We start from the raw sequence: 22095 nt of genomic DNA on the forward strand, positions 1-22095 counted from the left end.
TCGCGAATGATTTACAGTCAATTGGCTGCGCTGTAGTGCTTCGACCGCCACTATGAAGTTTGGACGCAAGTGAGTTTTGCGCCGCGATTGTCACGAGCTCTTACACTCGGCCCCCCTCCCCTCTGCACCTGCACCACACCGCCAGACACTAACATGGCACCTCATAAAGTCTCCCGCGCAACCAGGTCCCCGAGTGGGCAGCTTCGTACATCAACTACAAAGGCCTCAAGAAACTCGTCAAAGCTGCTTCTGAAAAGGCAAAGAATGGAACCGCGGTGGATCCTGCAGGTGGGCGGCCTCGTCCTTGATGCCTCTGATATGTCCTTGCTCGACGAAGGGGGGAGGGACTCTCCATCCCCCTTGGTGGCCTAACGCGATTCTCTTTCTGCAGAGCTTTTTTTCGCCCTTGATCGTAATCTCGAAGACGTCGACTCCTTTTACAACAAGAAATATGCCGAAGCTTGCCGCCGCGTCAGTCTCCTCCAAGACCGCTACGGTCGCATCCCTGACGTCGTCGCCACCCTCGACGAGGACGAGGTCGAGGAGGTCATGGGCGCTCTCCTCGAACTCCGCACGCTCTTGCGCAATATCCAATGGTTCGGTGAGATTAACCGCCGCGGGTTCGTCAAGATTACCAAGAAGCTCGATAAAAAAGTCCCTGGCATTGCCGCCCAGCATCGCTACATCTCCACAAAGGTTGACACCAAGCCCTTTGCCAAAGACGGCAGCACCTCCCGTCTTCTTGTCGAGATTAACCGATGGCTCTCCGCACTGAGCGATGCGCAAAACCTCGACGATGACAAATCGGATCGTTCCACCCGCTCTCTCGGTCGCGCTTCTACAAAAGCTATGCTAAACCTGCCGCAGTCACAGCTCGATATTCTCGACCAGGCAGTGCGCGCTGATGACGACAAGGGTTTGGATGAGGTCATCCACAACACTGTTACCCCATGCGAGCCATCCTCACAAACACTCATGCTCAACCTGCTTCAAAGATCCATCTCGGCTCGTGCAAAGAAGTGTATCGTGCTTTTGCTAGGCCTCATCAAGCATCTCGACGAGCCCGACGACATCAATGGCCGCAACTGTATTCACCGTCTTATTATTCACATTGGCCGAACAAAGTCCGCCGCCAATGTTGACGACCGGCCGGTCCCCGCTGGCACGCAGTTCTCTAGCCGACACCTGCAGCCTGCCGTCTCTGCCGCCGTGACTATCAAGGCCATCAACACCGAAGAGTCGCAGCTTCTCAGCAAGGACGACGAAACAGTCCAGCTGCTCTTGTTCCTCCTTGACAGTCTTAAGCCTGAGCAGCGCATTTCTCTGCGCACGCGCGACTCATTCGGTCGCATGCCTCTACACTATGCCGCCCAGGCTGGCTTTGTCGTGCTTTGCCAAATACTAATGGCGCGCATGCAGGAGTGGGACCAGTTCGATGTCAGTGATGGGATTGACGCCTCTGAATGGCAGGACAGCGAGGGCTATGCTCCCCTTCACCTGAGTGTCATCGGCGGCCACCCTCTCACCACCAAGGCTTTGCTGCAAGGCGAAGATTGGCAAGGTGGTAGCGATGCGAAACCTGTGCTCAGAAAGACGGTTGGGAAATCCGGTGCTGTTCTTGCTCTTGCCACCAAGGCGAACTACTGGGTCATTGTGCAGATGCTGCTTGATGCTGGTGTCGATATCAACTGGCGTGATGAGACTGGTGAGACCGCTCTTCACGTTGCTGCTCGCTTCAACCACCGCGAGTGTGCCGAAGTTATTCTCAAGGGAACGGATTCTCAGAAAGCAGATATGGAGCTGACTGAGAACTCCTACTCCTGGGTACCGCTGCATGTTGCTGCCGTAGACGGTTCGCTTGCTGTTGTACAGCTTCTCATCGAGGCTGGTGCGCAACTTTCCACACCAGATGCCTCGGGCTGGACGGCCAAGGAGCACGCTGCTCTCCGCGGCCACATGGATATTGCGCGACTCCTTGGCTCTTATACGGAGGAGGAAACCGAGGAACCGCCCAAGCGTCCCGCTGAACAAGGTCTGTCTGCAAGCCCTCCTGAGGCTTCTTCAATCAATGGCCGCCGTTCGAATGGCACTGTTGCAAACGGCCAGGCTCGTCCTGTCGAGTCTGTCAAGACCTTCGGTCATCGTTATCTTCGTAACGAGAGCTTGGTCCTGGTCAGCCTCGGTTCTATGGATCTGCGCAAGCCTACAGAGGCTGTCAACCTCGACAGCATTCCACTTGCGGAGGCGCATAGCACGCAACTCGATACGGCACTTTCGGTCGTGGTTTCTGCTACTGGAGCAGTTGGCGATCCCACCATCATCGATTTGCCTGTGCATGACGGCATCGCCACGGAGCCCGTAGTCTTTACCACTGGTGATTCTGAAAAGGTCAAGCTCATGTTTGACATCGTCCCGACCTATTCTGGCAACCAAAAGGCCAAGGTCGGACGCGCTGTTGCTCTTCTTTCATCTGTTAAGCCTACTATGGGCTCTGGTCGCATGAACTTGCAAGGTGATGTTTGCGTTCCTATCATGTCGAGCAGTTTTGATGTTATTGGAACTGTGAATTTCAACTTCCACGTCATCACACCTTTCCACCACCCCAACATGGAAATTACTTCCCGCCAAACCTACTGGAAGAAACTTGAGACAACTATGCTCATTGGTCACCGTGGCCTCGGAAAAAATGCCAGCTCCAACAAGTCTCTACAGCTTGGTGAAAACACGATTCCTTCATTCATTGCCGCTGCCAATTTGGGAGCTCAATACGTTGAGTTCGACGTTCAACTTACCAAGGACCACGTTCCTGTCATCTACCATGACTTCCTTGTCAGCGAGACTGGTATCGACGCCCCCGTCCACACACTCACCCTTGAGCAGTTCTTGCACATCAACCCTGAAACGCGCCACCGAGCTGAAGAGCGGGCGAAGCACGCCGATTCTAACACGTCTGGTTCTCGTGCCCGCAGTAGCAGCTTTGCACCAAAGCGATCACACTCGATGGGCTTTGCTGGCGGCGGCGCTGGCTACGGCGAAATGGATGAGCGCATGAAACACACTCGCGACTTCAAAGAAAAGGGGTTCAAGGCCAACTCACGAGGCAACTTTATCCAGGCGCCATTTGCCACGCTGGAGGATCTGTTTCGCAAGTTGCCAGTGCACATTGGCTTCAACATTGAGATGAAATACCCGATGCTGCACGAGACAGAGGAACATGACATGGACACCTACGCAGTCGAGCTCAACTCCTTCTGCGACACTGTGCTCTCCAAGGTGTACGATCTTGCGGGTGAGCGACACATCATCTTTAGCTCGTTCAACCCTGATATCTGTCTGGGCCTGAGCTACAAGCAACCGTCGATCCCCATCTTGTTCCTCACAGACGCCGGCTGCAGCCCCGTCTCCGATATTCGCGCCTCGTCGCTGCAAGAAGCCATTCGGTTCGCAAGCCGATGGAACTTGTTAGGAATTGTATCTGCTGCCGAGCCGCTCATCAACAGCCCTCGTCTAGTCAAGGTCGTCAAGGAGAATGGATTGGTGTGTGTAAGCTACGGCTCATTAAACAATGACTCGATCATGGTCCAGGTACGTGTTTGCACTTTCTTTGTTATTCATGTACAACATGATTGGTTAACTTTTTTTTTCTTTTATGAATACAGCGCCAGGTTAAACAAGGCATTGATGCGGTCATTGTCGACAGCGTGTTGGCCATCCGCAAGGGCCTTACCGCTGGAGAACCGGTGGGTGCTACTGCTGAAGCGTCATAACGACCGGTCGCTTTTATCATTCAACAAAGTAAATTAGAAAGCACAAAAAAATGCATCGACTGATAGTCTCAACAACTATTGTCACCTTGAGTATCTTCAGGAATCATCATATATTAGTGGATCAATGCTGCTCGTGATGTCGTCCTGTGGCAGAAGTTGTTGGCTGCTGGGTGTACGTGACTTGTCGCCTGCAACTGAGCAATCTCCCGGGTCTTGCCAGCTGGATCGCCAATTTTTTCGTAAGTACCCTTCTAGTTGGTGGCCTTTGTGGCTGGCTGGCAAAAATTGAAGAGAGTTGCCGGCATTCCTTTAGCACGTCTCGATCCTTTGACGCCCTAAACCTTAAACCACAACGTCAACACACAAACACCTGCAGCCGAGAACCACACATGGCTTAGAGCCAGCTGAGGCAGCGCTAGCAACCCGGCATTCATTCATGCTTTTTGAAACCTGGGGAAGGAACCTTCTTTTTTCTCTTGTCAGTATGCTATAAATTCACGTCGGTCTCCGCAGAAGAAGAAGGTGCCTTTGAGAGAGCGGTTCTTGCTGATTCTTGATCCTCTCCGATCCCAAAAGCAACAAACGCCCCCCCCTTGCTTTCTCGCTTATATTCTGCGTTATCAGCGTCCAGAAACACTTATTCTTATCCTTTCCGTCAAGAAGCGTATTTAACGAAAGAAGAATCCATCAATCATCATCATCATTATGGCTCCCGCAGACATCAATCTCAGCCAGACACGACGCTGGCTCGCCAAGCTGCACACCACCGATCTACCGCCGCCTCCGTCTGCCTCGAGCGAATCATCCATGCACAGCAGTAGCGGCAGCGCCGACGACGGTTCCTCTCGCGCGCTTTCTCCTTCCACCAGCGGCATCGGCTCGAATACAAGCTCACACACTACAACGAGTCCGCTGACGGAAGCCCGCGCCAGGAGCCTGCAGCGGCTCTGTGAGATTAGCAGCGGCGATGCACGGAACGCGGAAGCCGTCTCCGCGAGCGGTGCCAATGAGCGCTACGCGCCGGGCAACATCAACTACATAAGGACGGAGCCGAGCCGCGGTTGCTCGGCTGCGCCGGCGGGGGAGGATGGACAAGGAGCGTCGTCAGTGTCGCCGACGAAGAGAGGGTCGAGCTGGGCGCGCAGAAAGTCGTCGGGGCAGTCGCTAGAGGAGCTCGAGGGAGGCTCCTCCCTGCGGCGGTTCTCGCTGTCGAAGTTCAAGCTGCATTAGTAATTGCAGAATGGGCGTTTGATTGCGTGTGCTCTTTGGATTGGGGTGTTGCATGGTTGTGAAGAGGAATATCCATCCACTGGCGTTTAATCGGGATGACTTTTTTAAAACTTGTTTCTTCTTTTCTTTGGGCGTCATTTTTCTTTGGGCTCCATTCATTCAGACTGTACACTTTAATGTATAATGATTATTGGCTTTGTTGCAAAAGAATCACACACATGCAATCACTTGCACTTTGAGAAACGTCCCCGCTCAAGCAACCCTGCCAAAACAACAGTCAATGAACCCGCTGCCAGAAGCTGCGGCCATTATTGTCTTCAGGGTCGCGTTACACATTTTTTTTTTAGATTTTAAAATCTCGTTTCTGCTCAGAGCTTTTCCGTTGTCAGCATGTTGGCCGAGCCAGGACGTGGCACAACCTTCAGAGACGCACCCACCATCTAGGAGTGGCACTGAAAGTCCAAAGGTGGCAGGGACATGGATTTGCACATACCAAGGCTGAAAGATCGATAACTTGTTCATGTTTATCGGTTCTACGCAAGGTGCTGTTGCAGTAAAAATAAAAATAAAACTCTGTACTACGCAAGATGGCCAGCAGTTCTCGCATTGGCAGCTTTCCAATCTACGCTTCACATTGCACCACACATCATCAACCTCAAGACAGACATCTTTGTCGGTTGTCTAGAAATATCTCCAGTTCTGCCGTTTTGCAACAACGCGCCTCAACCAGGAGGGGTCCCATGTAACACCAAGTATCCCATACAAAAACGCAAAATATACACACAAAAAAAAGCAAACGCCATTCCCAATGGTATCATTGCAGTGGCCAGGAGACTTTCCGTCTCTCTTTCACGCCACTGCACTAGTAAAAGCCCCCAAAAAATCCCATCCCAAGTAAAAACAACGCCAAGATACCCAAATGATGTGGAGGCAGTAGGCATCCGTCCATGCACGCAAAACAAGAAAAGAAAGCTCAAAATAAATACAAAGCAGAGAATGGTAGAATCACGGTGAAGATGATGTGTTGGAGCTGCTGTCGGCACTGCCACGGCGCTCTTCGGTTTGGTTGTCCGTCTCTCGGTCCTTGGAAGGTGTGGTAAGTCGTAGTTTCTCGTCCAGCAAGGTGACGAGTCGTTCGGAATACTGGTCCAACAGTCCACTGAGGACAGTCTCGTTCATGGCTTTGCTGCGAATTGCACGATCGCCTAGCGCCGCTGCTGTCAGACGAAGTTCCTGGTCGAGCTCTGTCAAGCATTCGGCAGTAATCGGTTCTGCAGAAGAGAGTTTGCGCCTGTAAGCACGCAATGTGCGGCAGGCTTGCTCGGTGGCTGTGTTCAACGTGTTTTGGGCCCTTAAGTTTGTCGCAGACGACTTTTTGCGCGCAGTCACGCTCATTGCTGGTAGCGAAGGTCGACGGCTGACACGGCCCTTTGGGCTGGGTGGTGGACTAGCTCCCTGGCTTTCAGAAGGCCGACGCCTTGATGGCGTGCTTTCGATGATTGTGCTGTTACTTTGACCACTCATTGTCCCGGTTGGCGTCTTCATATTCAGGCGTGAGCTGCGGCGCGGTAGAGTGCGAGACGGCGATCTTTGTCGGCTATTGCTCGAAGGAGTTGGACGCTGAAATTCGGCAAGCTCTGCTCTCGAGAGGACCTTTCTCAGTGTGGGCCGGCCATTGATACCAGAATCTTTTGCAGGTGACGGATCACGGCTCATGGATCTCGGTGAGCACTCGGTGAAATCCAAGAGCCAAATCATGATGGTGCCGTCTGACGCAGCACTGACCACCTTCTTTGAGCCATCGTCATCTTCCACAATGCACACACCGTTGATCGCCTCAGTGTGCCCCCATTCGCGGTCGAGGAAGGACCCTGATCGCGCATCGTACAATCGAATCGATTTGTCAGTGTTGGAAGTTCCCAAAATGAGGTCAAGATCTCGAGCCGGCCAGTTGCCCAGGGTTAAGCCATCCAGCACAGCAGACTCGACGCCGCCTTCGTCTGTGCACTTGAAGCAAGAGACTTGTCGACCAGTGAATAAATCAAATTGGAAAACAGATCGGTCCAGCAGCGAAATGTAGATGCTGCGGCGGTCAGGCCCCATAAGCAGGCTGGTGGGTGATGCTTTGAGAGATATGACTTTGGAGGGTATGGCTGCGATGACGTCGGGTTCGCCATCACGGGTGACCAGGTCGTGGATCTGGAGAGACCGGTCCAGTGAACAAGTGATGACTCTGTCATCCGACGGAAGCAATACTTGGACAACTCTTGCATTGAATTCCAGCGTTTGAAAGTGTTCAATCTGCCCACTTGACAGTTGGTGGAAGAGCTGTACCGTCCTGTCACGGCCGCAGCTCGCAACGATAAATTTGTTAGGGGTCTCACACACGCTGATGCCAACACAGTGCATAGAGTGCGCTTTGGTGTCAAGGAGCAGCTCCTTAGTATCAACGTCAAATATTTTAAGTATACCCAAGCGATCTCCAACGATGAGCTGCTTGCCATTGCGCAATGTTTCAACGCAAGTGACTTGGTTGCTGAGGCCCATTTCTGAGTCAATTTCAACCGCATCAATAGGGACATCAACCGACATTTTTTGTCGGCCTTCTGTATCCCAAAAGGTCACATTTCCTGAGCCGGACCAGGTGATGAATGAAGCATCGGGTTTGTTGGGGCGGCGAAGAGGTTGCACTCCATTGATGGATTCGCCATGGCTGGGAATGGGAATGTGGGCAATCGCGTCCTGCTTTTGGCCCGGCAAATGATTGTGGGACCAAATGTCAATGGACTGTTTCGAGTCGATTGTGACGAGATTATCGTTAAGGAAGCCAAGGGCGAGTACTCCTGTAGGTGCGGTTGCTGTGGTCAAGATGCAATTCTCGCTGCCTCCGTCCATGACGGCTGGTACATCCAAGGTGGCAAAAGAGCCGTCTTTACCTCCAACATAGGCGACATCACCTCGTATGGTAATGGTTGTAATAGCAAAGTTCAATGTGACTGACTTGACAAGCTTCATTTGTCTGTCGTCATCATCCATGATGCAGACATCGCCGGCCTCAGTGCATACAAGGAGTCGGTTTCCATCCACGGCGGCGCAGGTGAAGGTAGCATCAAGTAGACCACCGAGCAGCACATTGCGGCCGGGTAGGGTCTTTTGGGAAGATGTTGGAGTAGACGGAGCAGAGTCATTAAATTGCCGACTCTTTGTCGGAGATGAAGGCCCGTCCTCGATCCTCCAAATCTTGACATGGCGCACTCCGAGTGTAATGAGGTTGCTCCCCATCCATGTCATGTGTCGTATATATGAAGTGCATCGATTCTGTTGGAATAATCTCGTTTGCCCGGTGCGAGGGTCTACCCTCCAGATGTAGAGAAAGCCATCATTGGCGGCACCTAATGAGGCAAGGTAGCGGGAGTCTGCCGACCAAGCTACGGCGTTTACTCCAAACGTGTGTTCGCTTATGGAGACTAGCGGTACATCAGACGATGCTTCTTGGAGGTTGAAGATAAGGACGCGAGGGGCATAGCCAGTCTCGCCTACGGCGAGAAACTTGCCATCTCGGCTGAGGGCAACGCAGGTGGCGGCCTTGATCCTTTCTCTGCTAGTCCAGGTTTTGGAGGAGGGGGAGTCGGACCAATCGAGTGAGCCGTATATAGAGTCTCGGCTGGCTGGGGCGACCCGGCCGCGGCTGTCGTTCGCCTTGGGAGTGGCTATGGTCGGTGTACTCGAAGTATTCTGCATCGTGGTCACGGCATTGTGGATAGGGACGGCGGCCGGTCGAGCCCGGTAGAAGCGCTGGTTGTAGTTTCCATTTTCGACGTTGGCCACGACGACAGCACCCCCCGCGACATATGCAAAGGAAGAATTGACTGCGTCGAAACCGGTTTGCGAACGGCAAGTGGTGCCGACGACTCTCCGCAAGGAGAGCCAGGATTCTTGCTGGCGGCCGCGCATTGGGGATCTCGAGGGACGTCCAAGATAGGGCGAGTTGGACGGGGTCAGCTTCAGCCGACTGTTGGATGGCGTAACAGCAGCCATTTTGTAGCCATTGACTCGGGGAGAGGGAAATGGCCGTTGCAAGGGTCGAGTCTCTTTGTCGGCGGGTCGTCGATCAGTGTGGCAGGTTCGGTATCTCAGGCAACAAATAAAGGGTTCGAAGGGAGGCAATCAAGAATAGAGGGTCGTATGTACGTCAATGTCTAAGTGCAGGCGGTGTCGTGCGTATATAGGACAGTCGAAGAACTGAGACTGGCGTCAGAATCTGAACCAAGTCCTGGGGAGACGAGACGACTTACAAAAAGGTCGAGGATAGAGGGGACGAAAATGAAGAAAAACAGAACAGAATCCCGGAGTAGAGAATGGTTTTTAGAGGAGAAAAAGAGTGGCAGGTGTACGGGAAGAAGCCAACCGCGTACAGAATTGGCGACGAGGGCCGAGAATTTGTTGTGTTGGCGAGAAGTGCGTGGCTCCTCGGACGAGTGTTGCGCAGCGGAGGTGTAGGTATTGGGGGATTGGGGAAGCTTGACTGCTTTCCTTCTACGGCCAGACAGCAAGGGAAAAAAAAATACAGCGCCTGACGGGAGCTTGGGGAGCTGTTGTGGGGGTTCGGGGCAGCTGTTACCCACTGAACGCTCGCCGAGATGCGTGAAGCCCGCTGTGATGTGCGCTAAAAGCTTGCCTGAAGAACCCACTGACCCCGGCCCGTTTGCACATTTTTCTCTCTTTGGCGGGGGTTTCGCCGAGCGCGTCCGCCGCAGGCGTTCCGCGTCCCTGGCTTTGGTCACCCCGACGCTGTGGCTGCTGCTAAATTAGCCCGTTGCCCCCCTGAGTTACCCGGTCGCCCACCATGACCCCTGTTGCCGGGGCACCCAACAAGGACATTGTGCCACGACAGTCGCAGAGGCTGAAGCTCAAAGCACGCCCGACAACGGCTTCTTTTCTTTTTCTCCGCCTGGAGCCCTGTATGAAACATTCTGCATCAAAACCATCTCAATCGTGTTTGCTCGTTTTCCCAACAGCTGCAACCACTTTATGAGGCGACAGAGCCCTCCAACGGTCGTCCCAACGTCACTGGTAGTACTGTTCTCTTCAATCACGTCCGCTACTGTCACATTACATGCAGGCACCGCCCACTCTGACGAAAAGATAGTGGCGCGCGAAGACACCATTGGCACCATCATCCATGGCTCGGCACCAAAGTTAAATTGCATCCGCAGGGGAGCCTGGCGCCCAACTCGATCCGATTCGGCATCAACAGTCCAATGCCTTTGCTAGCGCAGGGAGCACCGACCAGGTAGAAAATGAGGATTCGCAGCCATCCCCGGCGCTTTGGCGTGTAGAGTGTTTCCTCTTATCACTTCGGCACTGCTCCCGCCAGCTGCAATGCGATGCGCCACCGAATGACCTCGTGCTAGTAATTTACATCCTTGCGCATATAAGAGCGGCCCAAGGTGGACTATTGCCCCAATCGTCAGCTAGCCATGCAAGATCGTGCACGTACCAGCAAACTACCACATTTCGCGCGACGCGTTACTCGGTCGCTGTCCAAAATACGGGTGGGAGTACGGATAGTAGCTCAACTAACACAAGTAGCCGCTGAATATCAATATGCAGCATCGTGCAGTAATATCCAATCCGTTCTCGAACGCGATGGAGCCGGAGCTCGCAGTAATAAAGGTGCAACTCACCTACTATTCTCCCAATAGGCCCAGCAAAGCAATGTGCTGCGTAAAGTATTAAAAATCACGCTGTAGATCTGTCAGATTAAGAAAAAGATGGAATGAAAAAAGACCAAAAATAACGACTTGCTCATGCATCAACCGAGTCGATGCATGGGCGCAGGCGAAAGCCTGTAAAAGACGATAGTGTTGAGCCTCATATGAGATTCGAACTCATGCTTTTGGAAAGATGGGTTTTAATCAAAATCCAACGTCGTAACCCCTAGACTAATGAGGCGTGGTATTTCTTGGGGCCTTTAGCGCACTAAATTGTTTTATCAACTCTAGCCACCAGTCATGTGGGTCGCTGCGTCTAGTCTGGGGCTTGAGCTTGTAGGCGGACACACAGGCTTATTAGCAAAACTCCAGCACCAAGCAGAAAGGATTGTTACAGGAACACGAACTGGGATAGAATACGGTCAGCCGCGGCCACGTAATAGTCTACTCGGTTCATGCTTGCCCAAGACTGTACCCAGCACCGTTGACGTTGGTATCGTCTTTCAAACTGTTACGTTGCAAGATGTGTAATATATCCTGTAGAGGATCATATATTGAAAATGCAACAAAAAAAAGACGCGCATTGAATGCAAAGTAGATAATTGAGAGCAATAGTTTCTTTGCTTTGAAACACTTGTGAACAAGCTCAAGACTGCGTTTAGGGCTGATGAGCAATTTCAGGGCAGTTCTGGCAGCCCAGAAATCTTGCAACAGGCCTCCAATGTAGGCTTCTGTATTGCCGGACGATACGGAGTATGGGCTATGCCCTAGACCAACCTCTGCGAGCTTAACAGCGCTGGCACCTAATCCCACAGACAAATGTGCATATTCCAGTGCAGCCCCGTGCCGGATATCGTGCGATGATACCGTTGCTAGCGTGCCAGCCAAGTTGGCCGCTTGTTGCAGTGTCGTGGAAGTGGTATTGAGGGTCGAGAACTCCGTTGCAATAAGCGACATGCTGCGACTAGTCTTGCAAATAACGGGCCTTTCCGCGCAGTCCCACGCCACCTGTTTGTGCGAGCGTTCTCTGAGGCTGGCGCGAAGTTCTTTCCAGGAGCGCTCTTTGATCTGATCGCCCCTGTATGGAGGGCGAATGCTAGTAGGAACCTCACTGGGCAGGGGCAGTTGGTCTCTTGATCCGTAAACTCTGTAGCTGGTGTAGACTTGCACTATCGGGGTTATTTCTTGAAAGGCACAAGCTTTGATGAAACATTGGAGGAAGCATGGGTACTTACAAGTGACCTCTTCGAAACGCGGTGTGGATGCTCGCCGCCAGGAGCTGCTCATGGCCCTCGCGGTTCACTAATACAATGGTAACATCTCGCCAGTAAAGGCTTGATACAGGTACGCACGGTGTAGTTCTCCAGCGCGACCTGCTGTCATACCTTGAAGTAGTAAAAATAGGGCCTTGAGGATAAGCACATCCGAATTGTACGTGCCATTCTCGATTCCATCGGCTAACATCATGCGGATGATGGCATGCAAGTGTTGGGTTGTGACCCATTGCTCCTCAGAGCGACGCTCTTTTGTGATTACTCCATTGCTGGTAAGCTTTAGGAGTATATCACCTACCAGATAGGTTAGCTTCATATACCATCACGTTTAGGGTATATGCTCTTACCCAGACAAATTCTGTTAAAAATTGTCAAGATGCACTGGCACCCGCACTGCTGGTTTCTAAAACGCCGAGTGCCTGCCACAGACCACCGACCCGATGCTTCCCAGGCGACGGGATTAATGTGCCACTTATGGACTGGTTGATACACTCCAACGGATTTGAGAGATATGATGAAGATGAAGGAAGGTATGAGAAATGAGGAAGAAAATTTCCGCTCTTTTTTTTGTCCGGACCAGCTGCAAACGCCGCCACTTGCAGCTGGCGAGTGCAAGCGCTGCCGCTGGCACTCGGTACCCAGGTGAATCCATGGTGAGCGAGACATTTGCAGCATGCGGGCGCATCTTCACATTTTTAGAGAAGCCCCCGCAGTTGTGTGATTTTAGGATTTAGTCCTTTCACATACCAGATTCACATCATATGACTTCTTCAGCTGAGAAAAGGGATATTTTCGTAGCCCTGTCGGTGTCATAAGTCTGTCCTGTGGTGCATGAGGCACCTCTCCCCGACACGGTGCGCTCACTTTACATCCGACTTACACAGCGCAGAAGTAGACTCTATCAAAAGAGCATTGGTGGTAACGCTCAATCGTAGAAAATGATTGTGATACAATGCTTTATTAGCTATAGTCAATTTGTCACGTAAATTCATTTGCTCCTTCTCTGGGTGACCATCCTCGTCCAAATCAACCCCAGGTATTTTTTTCCTTTCATTTGTTTCACTGCTGGTTCGTTCATCTTTATTTCGTCCCATTATTCTTGTTTTTGGTTGTATTATATATCATTTAACCAAACAGAGGACCACCGAGGCGGACAGCGACGGATTTTGTCTGGAGGTAGTTGTCGAGAGCGGCCTCGCCCAATTCGCGGCCGATGCCAGACTCCTTGAAGCCGCCAAACGGAATCTACATTGAGGGTTAGTTTCGAACGGTTATAGACTTTTAGGGGGGTATTTACACTGTGGTGAAGCATGTTATACTGTGCGCAATCGTTAGCTTTTGTTATTTCTGAACGTTTTGAAACGATTGGGACGATGTGTAGGAGTTGAAGTAGCGTGTCGCGCGGTTGGGGGCGTATTCGCAACAACCCAAAAATCGTCACGACGGGTTTGTTGGGAATATTGGTAAAAATAGAGCTTAGGGTGAAGCTCAAAATGGGAATGAAAGACTTACGCAGTTGACCCAGACGGTGCCGGCCTTGAGGGCGTTGCTGACGCGGATGCTGGTGTTGAGGTCCTTGGTGTGGACGGCAGCGGCGAGACCGTAGGTGGTCTCGTTGCCGAGCTTGATGGCCTCCTCCTCGGTGGAGAACTTGGAGATGGAGCAGACGGGGCCGAAGATCTCCTCCTGCATGATCTTCATGTCGGAGCGGACGTTGGAGAAGATGGTGGGCTGGATGAAGTAGCCCTTGTCGCCGTGGCGCTCGCCGCCGGTCTCGATCTTGGCGCCCTCCTCCTTGCCGGACTGGATGTAGCTCATGATGCGGTCGTACTGCAGCTTGCTGACCTGGGGACCCTGGAAGGTCTTCTCGTCAAAGGGGTCGCCGACGGCGTTGGCGGCCGCGCGCTTCTTGAAGGCCTCGAGGAACTTGTCGTAGACGCCCTCCTGGACGAAGATGCGGGTGCCGGCGCAGCAGCACTGGCCGTGGTTGAAGTAGATGCCAAAGTTGACCCAGGAGATGGCGGACTCGATGTCGGCGTCGTTGAAGACAATGTTGGGGGACTTGCCGCCGAGCTCGAGGGTGACCTTCTTGAGGTTGGAAGAGGCAGCAGCCTTGAGAATGGTGCGGCCGACGAGGGTAGAGCCGGTGAAGGCGACCTTGTCAACGTCCATGTGGGAAGAGATGGCGGCACCGGCGGTCTTGCCGAAACCGGAGATCAGGTTGAAGACACCAGCGGGGAAGCCGGCCTCCTTGACGAACTGAGCAAAGACGAGGGCAGAGAGGGGGGTCTGCTCCGCAGTCTTCATGACAATGGTGTTGCCAGTGGCCAGAGCAGGACCAATCTTCCACGAGAGCATGAGAAGAGGGAAGTTCCAGGGAATAATCTGACCGCAGACACCAAGCTACACTGGCGGTTAGTATCTCGACTCATTTTGTTCAGCTTGGGCTTATACATACAGGCTCCTTCTTGATGTAGTGGAACATGTCGGGGGAGACATCAGCGGTCTTGCCGGTGATCTTGTCAGACCAGCCGGCGTAGTAGCGGATGCAGCCAACGACGGCGCCGACATCACCCTTGGCCATGGTGATGGACTTGCCGTTGTCGAGAGACTCGACGGCGGCGAGGAGGTCGGTGTTCTTCTCAACAATGTCGGCGAGCTTGTTCAGGAGCCTGCTGCGGTCGTGGGGTGTGGTCTCCTTCCAGGTGGTGTTGAAGGCCTTGCGGGCGGCGGCGACGGCGATGTCGACATCCTTCTCGGTGGCCTCGCAGACAGAGGTAATGACCTCTTCGGTGGAGGGGTTGATGACTTCAAACTTTTGCTTGTCGACACCCTCAACCCATTCGTTGTTAATGAACCTAGTCGTGGGGGCAAAAGAGAGTCGTGTTAGTCAAGGTAATCATGAGAGGGGGTGGGTGAGTGTAAGCGCGAGGCCGAACCGGGCGTGCGGAGGGATCAACACGGGAAAAAGACATACAGGCCAATCGGCTGGTCGTAGTTGCCAGTCACAGGCGTAGAGAGCTGCACGGTCAAAGTCATGATGGGCGGACTTTTTTATGTGTCTGTGTGGTTATGGTACAACCGGGTATCTGGGTATAAGAGAGGATGAGAAGGGATGAGAGCACGGTCCGAAATAGGAATATTTCAGTACAGTATAGGGAGAATGAGAGGGAAAGAAGGGAAGGGGGAGCGGAGAAAGATGGGATTTATGGGTGAGGAGCAGCTTAAATATGTGTCTACGATTCGTCGCATAGGTGAAGAGAGAATGACGATAAAGCGGGGTGGAGGTGGGCGTCGAGTAGCTTGGACAACCAGGACGAGCGGCGGGGAGGAGCTCGAAGCTACGCACTAACCAAGGTAGGGATGTGTGTGGATGGCGGGGAGATGAAGGAGTAGCGTAGCACAACTACCAAATAACCTAATGGAAAACGAGGCAGAGTGGAAGGGGGCGAGAGGGAGGGGCAGCGGTTCTACGGAGTACAAAGCGATGCTATCCGAAAGGGTGCCACTACTGGGGCCCTGAGCCGGGACGGAGTAGTGGTGGGTTGCGCGTGCAGCGACGAGTCTTGGGACGCTGTTTGCTGCAGGTCGTGCAGTTGGCTTACCATATCCTTTTTGTTAGTAAAGATGATTTTCTACGTATTTGCTGTATTTACTTTTTGCCTCTGCCTCGAAACTGTCTGGCTGGAGGAGACGGCAAGAAAATTGGGGGCAGTCGGCGCCTCGGCCGGAGGGAGAAAACAGGCTCCGGCGCTGGGGAGAAACGCTGTCAGGCACCCTCCGTGCCTCAAAGCTACAGATCCATAACTACCTACCTAAGGTAGGTAGGTATGCTCCTGTGCTAAGATGGATGGAAGGCGAGCTGCCGGCGCTCCTTTCACCCCGCATAATTACAGCGCCTTGCATTGGCAAAGCCACCCAGATGTGCATGCAGTACGGGAGCAACCACGTAACCACTAACTTACTGACGGTGGCGTGGCGCTGTGGCCAATCAAGAGAACCTTGCAGGTTGATTTGATATATTGTCTGGGCCAGTCTTTGATCTGCGTGTCTTGGCCCGCGGCGCCTCTTTTTTTTTTTTGTCCTACTGTAAATTCTCTCTTCAGTCATCTCAGTCTCCGTTCCCTGCCCGTGCTAGTTGATATATCCATCTGTCGCCCCTCGCCCCTCCGATACAAGTCCGCTCCCAATATATCCATCCAGCCACCACACAATCCATACATTGAGCACGAGGTAGGAAGGCAATGCGGCCTCTCTTCTACTCCGTCTTGCTACCTATGCTCGACTCTACTCCGGCGGCCCATCTAACCATCCTTAGACTGGCTAGCCTTCCTCCCAGCCCAAATTTGTCTCGTTACCCCAGGCTGCTTGCTGCCCGGCTGGCCACGCGCCTCACAAAGCTACCCCGCTGCTAGGTAGCTGACTAGCTGGTTTTTGTTATTAGTCTGGCCCCCCAAAAACAACCTTTTGCCCCTCTCGCCGGACTGATGGCGAAACAAGACCCTCCAGAAAGTTCCTGCACGCCATGTTTCTACAATGGCAGTAGAGGCTGGAAGTTATTGGCGCTGGCAGGGGTGGCTCGTAGCCGATAATTTATCGCCTCATTTTTCTTTTTCCTTTTTCTGAAACCCGAGCGGAATCCAGAGTTTAAAGAGCCGCCGGCAGTTTACCTGGATGGGGCGCGGGGCAGCGGCGGTACCAGTGGTTCGTCCTGGTAAGATGGCTATCGTCTCAACAAAGTGGTTGGCTGGCTTAATAATGTCCAACCTGAGACAAAATCTGTGCCCATAATTCATCGATTCTTTTGTGAAAGAGCATGGCTTTGTCCAGTTGCCACTTTCGATGGGCTTGAGAACAATTTCCGCGCCAGGGCTTGCAAACGTGATGCCCGTACAGATACCGCTGTAGTTCATGTACCTATGTGGGCAGCTGCCAGACAATTTTTGCTGCAAACGCCACTCTCCAACTTGTAAACCGCCGTGAGTGCCCCGTTTGTACATCCATCTACAGTACACTGCACCAGCACGGCCGTCATCCCCTTCACACAACTTACATCATTCGCACCAACCAACGGTTTCAATGTTCCGACCATGACGTGAGGATTGTCCCTTTTCGCATTGTCTAATCTGCTTCATTCACCGACTGCCTTTCCCGTCGTTCAATATCCATTCGCTGTAATATTCGTCCGTTTCAAGCACGTCAATTCCTTAACGCCGCCAACTTTGATGCCAGCTACACCCCGCTATCGGACTTTACAGCCACACGCTGCGCCCTCCCTTGTTGGAAATCTCGTCGCCTCATCACCCGAGAGCGGAATTATCCTTCCATGCATAACCGCCGCCGCAGCTCGCAACGGAAACTCGGCGGGAAACTCGACGAGACCTGCGCAGCCTGTCCGAACTGATTTACTGTGCCTTCCTCGGCCCTTGCCTCTTGCCCTGTTTGCGCCCTGTCCCCGTTCGACTTACTTTGCCTATTTCTCCTCTATCCGATGTGCTACCATTTGTCTTGCTTTTGTCTTGCTACTGGGGCATCTCGGGAAATATGCTAACCGTCCATCTACACAGGTGCGACCCCGCTCGCCACGATACGACTAGCGCAGGAGAATGGCCTCGAGGTGGGCGCGCCTCGTTCCCTCCGCCACGACGCCAGCTGGCTGCGCGACGCCATCGACAGGCGATAGTTACTTCCTTGTGGCCGGTCCTCTCCTCCGTGCCCTTGTACCAGTAATGTGCGTCCCGGATGCTTGATTCCATAGCTAGACCTCTGGGAGACAAAACTTGTGATGCCGGCTTTCTTTTCTTCCGCATCACGCGCACAGAAGCTGCATTCAACTATGCATGCATGTGCTCCATCGGTGCATCTCTCACTGCCTCGTTTGGACATCCAAGTCCGCATCAACGGCTCAAGGGTCCTTGTCTGCGACAAGCCCACTTGGCACAACACCCTGCCATCTTGCCAATGCATCCTGCCTGTCGCATGCGTGACCCTCGTCAAGCTATCAACTGGACTTGGCGAAAATTACGGCAGCACAGCTAAATGGCTTGCCACATAAACCGCTTGCGCGCCGGAACCGCCCACTTCCACATTCCGACCTAACCTTGTACGCCAGCCGGGCGATCGCTGCGATTCCGAACCCTTGTTTCCGCCTCGTCTCTCTTCCTCTCCGCTTGGCTTGAGATTGGCTTGTCACGTCTTTTTTTACCCGACTCACCGCGCCATGGATACACCGTCACCGCTCACTCTCTCGTTCGCCAGATCGTGTCTTATTGCATCCGCTTCATGTGTCCGAATCACGACTTTGCGTACCAACATTTTCCTGCGTGCATTGGTATAGCCTGGCTTTTTAGATCCCCATGATACCCGAGTATGGGCTAATGTAGTTGTCCCAGCTTCTGTGAGTAAATGCGTGTATTGTCATGTCGAGCAGACTGCGCTCCCACGCGCCATCAATGAGTGTGCTTATGGCAAAGTGCAGCAATAAAGCACGTGTGAGATTGCACATTTAGTAATACACATGTTGCTAAATAATGCTCGACAACAGCACTCGTGAAGTTCCGTGTTCATGGCGACTCGCGTGGCTGGTCTCTGGGATCTACGCCGTGTTGTCCTCTACACTTCAGGTCTTTACCCCAAGAGTCAACAAAACAGAAAAGGGACAGAATCCAAGTTATATAGAAGATTGATGAGTATTTACTTTGAAAATAATATTGTCGCGTTTTCTGGAGTCGTCCCAGCCCCATCAGCAGGACTCCAACTCCAGAAACTCAGCTCTAGGGTAGCTTTTCGACCGCCTCGCCCGTGCCTGGCTGGTGGGGGCTGCTCCGCCAAACAGCACCCTGCCAGCTACGTCAGCCATCTCCTTTGAGCTCTGTTGCGCGCTCTCCATCCAACTCAGACTGCCCAGGCCAGTCGGCATTGCGAATCGCCGCTCCAGAGATGCCGCATCAAAGCTGTACACCGTCGCGCCTCTGAATAATCCTCCCTCTCTGCAGGGCAACCCGCCATACCCCCGTTCCCTAAAGCCGTCGCCGAGGCCTGCTAAATATGGCTCTGGACTCCAACATTCGCGTCTTTGTGCAATGGCGCGACAACACTGTCTTTGCCGGGGAGAATATCAGCTGCACCATCACGTTCAAGAATGTTGCCCGAGAATCAGACAATACCAGGGGAAACCAGCCCCATCATGCTCCTAATCAGAGGCGAAACAACTCGGACCGCCATCGGCTGCTCTCCAACCTGGCATCGCCTCTCGGAGGCAACCGCAGCAGCAGAGGTAGCAATGCTATCACGTCGCCGCCTCCCGCTAGCAACGGCAGAGGGCACAGAAGATCCGCGCTATCCTTGAGCATACCGTCAACGACGCCTATTTCTCGATCGGCGGCCGTACAATGGCCTGGCAGCGGCTCCTTTTCCGAATCTCGCCCCGGCCACTCCCACAAACGATCCCTATCCATAGTCTCAATTGGCTCGGCTGGCACCGTTGATGACCATCATCAGCGAAGCGAGACGACAGGACGGCCTGCTATGCCGCCTCGAGGTCACAATCGTGCCTCGAGTCTGCAAATAATGTCCAAAGGAAATACAGGTGCTGGACCACAACCTGGTGAGTTTGTCTGCACTCGTCGTTGTGCTGTATACTAACAAGTCAGGTCATCCCGCATCCCGAAATATGACATCCCCCCTATATACTGCATCATATCCACCCGATAGATACGCCCAGCAGAGCCGTTCCTCTACCGCGCCTTCAACCCCTGGCATCGGGCGACGAAGATCGCCCAGAATGTCACCGAATCCGATGCCCGACTTTCGATTCCCAGCTGGACCCCCAGCCGAGAACCCAGAGGAAGAAGACGCTGCCACTGAAAGAGATAACCTGACCTTGCGCCCAAAAGAGCTCGAGAAGCCTCTTACCCCTGCCGCTCGTATTTTATCGAGCAACAGCATGGGCAGTGGAACCCCACGAAGCAGCGGCGAATTTTATGCCATGAGCAACCATTCTTCCGAAACACTCGCCTCTGACTATCCTGCTGCCAGAGGCGCTGCACGACCACCACACCTGCGAAGAAGCTCGGGCCTGCCATCGTCGCAAAACAAGACGCCAGAGTCTATCATGATGGGTTATGCGCAGGTGCAAGGCTCCTTCCTGCTGGACGGATCCCTGATAAGCTTGGGCCAGTTCGACGAAGTCAAGAAAAAGGGAGTCGTTGGTGGGCGAGGTGGTGGCGTTGTTGGTCTTGAACAGAACAGGAGAGATAGCGGCCTCTTGCGCGGCTTTGGCTGGGGAGCCATCAGCAACTCCCTCGGCGATCTTTTGGGCAGCAACGAGCTAAGCACGATGAAGGAGACGCGAGGCGCAGCAAACTCAAAGGCAGTTCCCCTGCTGAGCACTCCACAGTCAATATTGTTTGTGGACATGCAACTTGCGCCTGGCGAAAGCCGCTCTTTTGAATATACCCTTTGCCTACCCCGCGGCCTGCCGCCAACGCATAAAGGAAAAGCGCTAAAAATTTCATACAATCTGGTCATTGGAACGCAAAGAGCTGGAGGAGCCCGAGAGCAGCAGATTCGCTCCGTCGAGATACCCTTCCGGGTGCTCGGTAGTGTAAACAGCTATGGCGAAATTCTCGGTCACGATCTGATGAATCCGTACATATTATTGAAAGACGAGGCACTGGTCAAAGTTGTTGGCAAGCGCAAGCATGGCAGCAAGGGCCGCATACCATTGGAAAACAAGGGAAGCATGAACGATTTCTTGGCATTTGTCGACGAGCTCGTTGCGCAGCAAAATGATGACAAGCCGCATGCTTTGCTATCGCCAACAGACGGACTCGATTCACGACGCCCATCGATATTCGACGAGGTTACTTCTACAAAGGAGGCCATTCATCTTGCTATTATGAGGAGCAATATGGCCAACGAAGGCCAGAGCCAGAACCGATTTGAAATTGCGAGGAACGGCAAACGCGTCGGTGCCGTCATGCTGCCTCGACCCGCGTACAGACTCGGCGAAGTCGTCACCATGGTCATTGACTTAACAGAGGCCGAAGTGCCCTGCTACGCCGTCCACGCTACGCTGGAGACGTCCGAGAAGATTGACCCCTCCCTGGCTGTGCGCTCTGATTCCAGCATCCAAAGAGTGACACGAAAGGTTTACGTGGGATCCTCTGAGACCACCATGTACTCGCGCCGCATTGTGTTTACACCTACGATACCTATATCCGCCACGCCGGAATTTGTCACCAGCGGTGTCAGTTTTGAGTGGAAGATTCGCGTCGAGTTTGTTGTACCCGCCAAGAGCGGCGAGGAAAGCGAGAGCGCGTCACCGGCTCCTGCCGTTGGCTCGACTCTTCTGGAACAAATATCGCAAGACGACAAGGGCGGCCTTGTTCTCGTGGCTGTAGAAAACCTGGCCTGCGAGAGCTTTGACGTGTCTGTCCCGCTCAAGGTGTACGGTGCCGTAGGCACGGGGCTAGAAAGACTGGAGCGCGACGAGTCCATGGAGGGAGGATTGCCTCTATAATGTGCATGGGCGTATATACTGCCTTTTGTTGTCCTTGTCTGGGGCCATTGGATATAAAAACATGATTTAATTGCAAGGAGTTTTTTTTTCTTAATCTCGAGAGATGCTCGATACACAGGGACTGATAGAGTTGGTAGCATGAGCAAGAAAGAAACGCGAATTTACTCGCTGTGTATATTGGAGTTGGGCTATTCATATACGTTTCTGTGCTTGGTGAAACACGTCGTTCATGTCGGTGCGCGCACCTAAATTGATGTAGCTGCGTTGCGGTGTGCTGAGATTGGAGCTTGCAAACGAAAGCTGCCAGGGTTTCCCACTCACCGAGCACCTTACTCCTATACTCTTTGCAGGTGAGCAGCAGCACTATAACAGGAGCCGACGAAAAGAGCCTCTTGAGTACCTATCTGCTATCTCAGTCAGTTCCCGTGCTTTGGCATCGTGGCAGTGCAAGTAACCTTCGGGAGACCGCGGATACGTACCAACGTGGTGAAGAGGCGAGGACAGGCCGACGACAAGATGAAAGCAGTACTTGGAGGGAGTGGGTATGTTGTGTTTTCCTATCCAACTTCTGCCAATCCCTCTCCGTG

The 22095-nt window shown here is 53.1% G+C and overlaps 8 protein-coding genes across 10 annotated transcripts; 4 read left to right on the top strand and 4 right to left on the bottom strand.

The window, feature by feature from the left end:
- Nucleotides 1-52: 52 nt before the first annotated feature.
- LMH87_011081 (uncharacterized protein) lies at nt 53-3767 on the top strand (the record flags this gene model as incomplete). Its single annotated transcript, XM_056200163.1, has 4 exons — nt 53-69; nt 170-288; nt 392-3585; nt 3660-3767. The coding sequence occupies 4 exons, from the start codon at nt 53-55 to the stop codon at nt 3765-3767; spliced, it is 3438 nt and encodes a 1145-aa protein (XP_056052041.1).
- Nucleotides 3768-4472: 705 nt separating this feature from the next.
- LMH87_011082 (uncharacterized protein) lies at nt 4473-4997 on the top strand (the record flags this gene model as incomplete). Its single annotated transcript, XM_056200164.1, has 1 exon — nt 4473-4997. One exon carries the CDS (start codon nt 4473-4475, stop codon nt 4995-4997), a length of 525 nt encoding a protein of 174 aa, XP_056052042.1.
- Nucleotides 4998-6002: 1005 nt separating this feature from the next.
- LMH87_011083 (uncharacterized protein) lies at nt 6003-9035 on the bottom strand (the record flags this gene model as incomplete). Of its 2 annotated transcripts, none has more annotated exons than XM_056200165.1 (1): nt 6003-9035. In XM_056200165.1, the coding sequence occupies one exon, from the start codon at nt 9033-9035 to the stop codon at nt 6003-6005; it is 3033 nt and encodes a 1010-aa protein (XP_056052044.1). The 2 variants fall into 2 exon arrangements, with proteins under 2 accessions (XP_056052044.1, XP_056052043.1); XM_056200166.1 differs by having other exon boundaries at nt 6003-7406.
- A 129-nt stretch (nt 9036-9164) lies between these two features.
- LMH87_011084 (uncharacterized protein) lies at nt 9165-9710 on the bottom strand (the record flags this gene model as incomplete). The annotated part of the gene is made up of 3 exons (XM_056200167.1): nt 9165-9239; nt 9293-9589; nt 9693-9710. The coding sequence occupies 3 exons, from the start codon at nt 9708-9710 to the stop codon at nt 9165-9167; spliced, it is 390 nt and encodes a 129-aa protein (XP_056052045.1).
- A 318-nt stretch (nt 9711-10028) lies between these two features.
- On the top strand, nt 10029-10294 carry LMH87_011085 (uncharacterized protein; the record flags this gene model as incomplete). The annotated part of the gene is made up of 2 exons (XM_056200168.1): nt 10029-10093; nt 10147-10294. The coding sequence occupies 2 exons, from the start codon at nt 10029-10031 to the stop codon at nt 10292-10294; spliced, it is 213 nt and encodes a 70-aa protein (XP_056052046.1).
- A 1525-nt stretch (nt 10295-11819) lies between these two features.
- LMH87_011086 (uncharacterized protein) lies at nt 11820-12637 on the bottom strand (the record flags this gene model as incomplete). 2 transcript variants are annotated; one of them, XM_056200170.1, is made up of 5 exons in its annotated part: nt 11820-11874; nt 11947-12013; nt 12097-12279; nt 12333-12343; nt 12624-12637. In XM_056200170.1, the coding sequence occupies 5 exons, from the start codon at nt 12635-12637 to the stop codon at nt 11820-11822; spliced, it is 330 nt and encodes a 109-aa protein (XP_056052048.1). The 2 variants fall into 2 exon arrangements, with proteins under 2 accessions (XP_056052048.1, XP_056052047.1); XM_056200169.1 differs by having other exon boundaries at nt 11820-11880.
- A 473-nt stretch (nt 12638-13110) lies between these two features.
- LMH87_011087 (uncharacterized protein) lies at nt 13111-15024 on the bottom strand (the record flags this gene model as incomplete). Its single annotated transcript, XM_056200171.1, has 5 exons — nt 13111-13230; nt 13283-13303; nt 13498-14388; nt 14444-14843; nt 14963-15024. The coding sequence occupies 5 exons, from the start codon at nt 15022-15024 to the stop codon at nt 13111-13113; spliced, it is 1494 nt and encodes a 497-aa protein (XP_056052049.1).
- Nucleotides 15025-19032: 4008 nt separating this feature from the next.
- Nucleotides 19033-21508, top strand: LMH87_011088 (uncharacterized protein; the record flags this gene model as incomplete). The annotated part of the gene is made up of 2 exons (XM_056200172.1): nt 19033-19591; nt 19638-21508. 2 exons carry the CDS (start codon nt 19033-19035, stop codon nt 21506-21508), a joined length of 2430 nt encoding a protein of 809 aa, XP_056052050.1.
- Nucleotides 21509-22095: the final 587 nt, after the last annotated feature.

This window comes from Akanthomyces muscarius, chromosome 4, assembly GCF_028009165.1.
Source record: "Akanthomyces muscarius strain Ve6 chromosome 4, whole genome shotgun sequence".
In the NCBI taxonomy this organism is placed as follows: Eukaryota; Fungi; Ascomycota; class Sordariomycetes; order Hypocreales; family Cordycipitaceae; genus Akanthomyces; species Akanthomyces muscarius.